This window comes from Arachis duranensis, unplaced genomic scaffold (assembly GCF_000817695.3).
Source record: "Arachis duranensis cultivar V14167 unplaced genomic scaffold, aradu.V14167.gnm2.J7QH unplaced_Scaffold_343483, whole genome shotgun sequence".
NCBI lineage: Eukaryota > Viridiplantae > Streptophyta > Magnoliopsida > Fabales > Fabaceae > Arachis > Arachis duranensis.
Genome location: NW_026264909.1, coordinates 1716764 through 1719901, shown reverse-complemented (window position 1 = coordinate 1719901; position 3138 = coordinate 1716764). Strand labels below are relative to the sequence as shown.

Sequence of the window (3138 nt, the reverse complement as noted above, 5' to 3'; positions counted from 1 at the left end):
GAAACTTCATCCTCTTTTGATAGTGAACCTGAGAGAACCTTCCTTAGATTGAGGATGGAGGCTAGAGGCAAAGGTATAGTTGGAGAAGAACCAGTAGAAGAAGATCTAACAACCACCATGGAAGATGAAGTGCACAAAGATGTTGAAGGAGGTGCTGGAAATCAAGCTGGGCAAGAGAGGAGAGTCTTAGGCTCCTACATCAACCCAAATCCAGGAAACTGTGGAAACAACATCCTCAAGCCAACAATCCATGCCAATAATTTTGAGTTGAAACCCCAACTCATCACACTAGTCCAGAATAACTGTTCATATGGAGGAAGTGCTCAAGAAGATCCAAATCAACATCTCAACACATTCTTGAGGATATGCGATACTGTAAAGTCCAATTGTGTACACCCTGACACCTACAAACTACTTCTGTTCCCTTTCTCACTCAGAGATAAGGTAACAAAGTGGTTAGAATCATTCCCTAAGGAGAGCCTAACCACATGGGAGGATGTTGTGAACAAATTTCTAGCAAGATTTTACCCTCCACAGAGGATCAACAGGCTAAGAGTTGAGGTGCAAACCTTCAGACAGCTAGATGGTGAAACACTCTATGAGTCCTGGGAGAGTTTTAAAGATCTAACAAGAAAATACTCACCAGATATGTTTAATGAGTGGGTCCAGCTCCACATTTTCTATGAAGGATTAACCTATGAATCGAAGAAGGTTATGGACCACTCTTCAAGGGGTTCACTCATCAAGAAGAAGACCATTGAGGAAGCCATAGATTTCATTGAAACTGTAGTTGAGAATGACTACTTCTATGCTTCAAAAAGAGGCCAAAAGAAGGTGGTGCTGGAACTCAATTCTATGGATGCCCTGTTGGCACAAAACAAGGCAATTGCAGCACAATTGGCAGCCTTAACCAAGAAGATGGAAAACAATCAAGTTGCAGTTGTCCAAGCTCAAGCACCACCCCAAGAAGAAAATGAACCAGAAGTTGAATCTGAGTAAGCAAACTATGTGCATAACCCCTCTCGACCACCATATGACCCTAACTCTAAGACATATAACCTAGGATGGAAGAACCACCAAAATTTTGGGTGGGGAAACCAACAAAATCACAACCAAGATCACAACAAACCATACCAAGCCTATCAATTCCAGAATCACAACCCCAATCATCAGTCAAACAATAACAGACCTTACCACAATCCACCTCACACATCATATCCTTCCAACCAGCAAATACGCCACCATTATGACACATTAACCCCAACTTCACAACCATGTGAAATTAAGGGTAACTTTGAGAGAGTAGAGGCCGCGATAGCACACCTATCATCACAACTCACATGGGTTATTTCCACCCTTTTGGAAAGGCAAGCACAAGCTAAAAAGAAGATAGATGCCAACCAAGAAGAATACAGGTCGAATTTGAAGAACCAAGGTGCAGCAATTTCAAAACTGGAAACACAAGTGGGATTCTTATCCAAGTAAATCCCAATGCCTACACACACATTTCCAAGTGACACCATGGCTAACCTAAGAGGGGAGTACAAGGCCATCACACTTAGTAGTGGAAAAGTGGTAGAAGAGGCCACCCAAACTAGGAGAACCACGAAGAAGAAGCTGCAGAAAAGCCTGAAAACAGGAAGAAAGAAGAGACCCCTAGCCCATCTTCACCAAAGCCAATTCTGAAGCCTTATGTACCAAAGGCACCATACCCACAAAGTCTAAGGAAGGATGGGAAGGACAGCCAGTTTTTCAGATTTTTGAAAATCTTCAAAACGCTCCAAATCAACATACCATTTGCTGAAGCACTTGAACAAATGCCCCTCTATGCAAAGTTCCTGAAGGAGCTCATGACAAGAAAAAGAAACTGGGGAGAAAAGGAGACTATAATCTTAACTGAGGAGTGTAGTGCCATTATACAAAAGAAACTCCCCTAGAAAATGAAGGACCCAAGGAGTTTTGAAATCCCTTGTATTATAGGGGATATCACTATTGAAAAGGCCCTATGTGACTTGGGGGCTAGCATCAATCTCATGTCCTTGAACATGATGAGAAGGATGAGAATTGAAGAAGCCAAACCAACAAGAATGGCACTCCAACTAGCTGACAGGACATTCAAGTTTCCACATGGAGTGGTGGAAGATTTATTGGTAAAAGTGGGAGAATTCATCTTTCCAGCTGACTTTGTTGTGCTAGATATGGAAGAAGAGGTAAACACTTCAATTATCCTAGGAAGGCCATTCCTAGCTACTGCTGGAGCCATCATTGATGTTCAAAAAGGAGAACAAGTCTTGAGATTACATGAGGAAAAGATGGTTTTCAATATCTTCAAGGCAATGAGTTATCCCAAGGAAGCAATAGGAGAATGCATGATGGTAGACACCATAGAACAAATAGTCCAAGGAGTTTTGGAAGAAGAGCAATATGAAGGAAGTATGGAATTGGAGCAACAAGCACCACGTGAAGAACTACCACAAGGAACCATGGAAAGTTCAATCATGACAAACCACAAAGACAACAATGAAGAAAAAGCACCAAAACTAGAGCTGAAAACCCTACCTCAAAGCTTGAAATATGCCTATCTAGGTGACAGCAGCACCTACCCAGTGATCATCAACTCAAGCTTGAGTAAGGAGCAAGAAGAGGAACTCATCCAAGTGCTAAAACAACACAAGGATGCTATAGGCTGGACACTCACAGACTTAAAAGGGATCAGCCCCTTAATGTGTATGCACAAGATCCTACTTGAGGAGGGTGAATCTAACTATGAATGAAGTAGTCCAGAAGGAAGTGTTGAAGTTATGGCAAGTTGGGGTGATCTACTCATCTCAGACAGTCCTTGTGTGAGCCCGATACAAGTAGTTCCAAAGAAAGGAGGAGTCACTATTGTACCAAATGAGAAAAATGAGCTGATACCAACACGAACAGTGACTGGTTGGCGCATGTGCATCGACTACAGGAAGCTCAATGAAGCCACCAGGAAGGACCACTTCCCCCTACCATTCATGGACCAAATGCTTGAGAGGTTGGCTGGACATGAATACTACTGGTTTCATGACAGTTATTCGGGTTACAACCAAATAGTTATAGACCCAAAGGACCAGGAGAAAACTTCATTTACTTGTCCATATGGTGTCT

At 42.4% G+C, this 3138-nt stretch overlaps 1 protein-coding gene across 1 annotated transcript; it reads left to right on the top strand.

Annotated features, from left to right (window-relative positions):
• The first annotated feature begins 1940 nt into the window (after positions 1–1940).
• LOC107465827 (uncharacterized) lies at positions 1941–2774 on the top strand. The gene has a single exon (XM_016084801.1). It carries the CDS (start codon positions 1941–1943, stop codon positions 2772–2774), a length of 834 nt encoding a protein of 277 aa, XP_015940287.1.
• Positions 2775–3138: the final 364 nt, after the last annotated feature.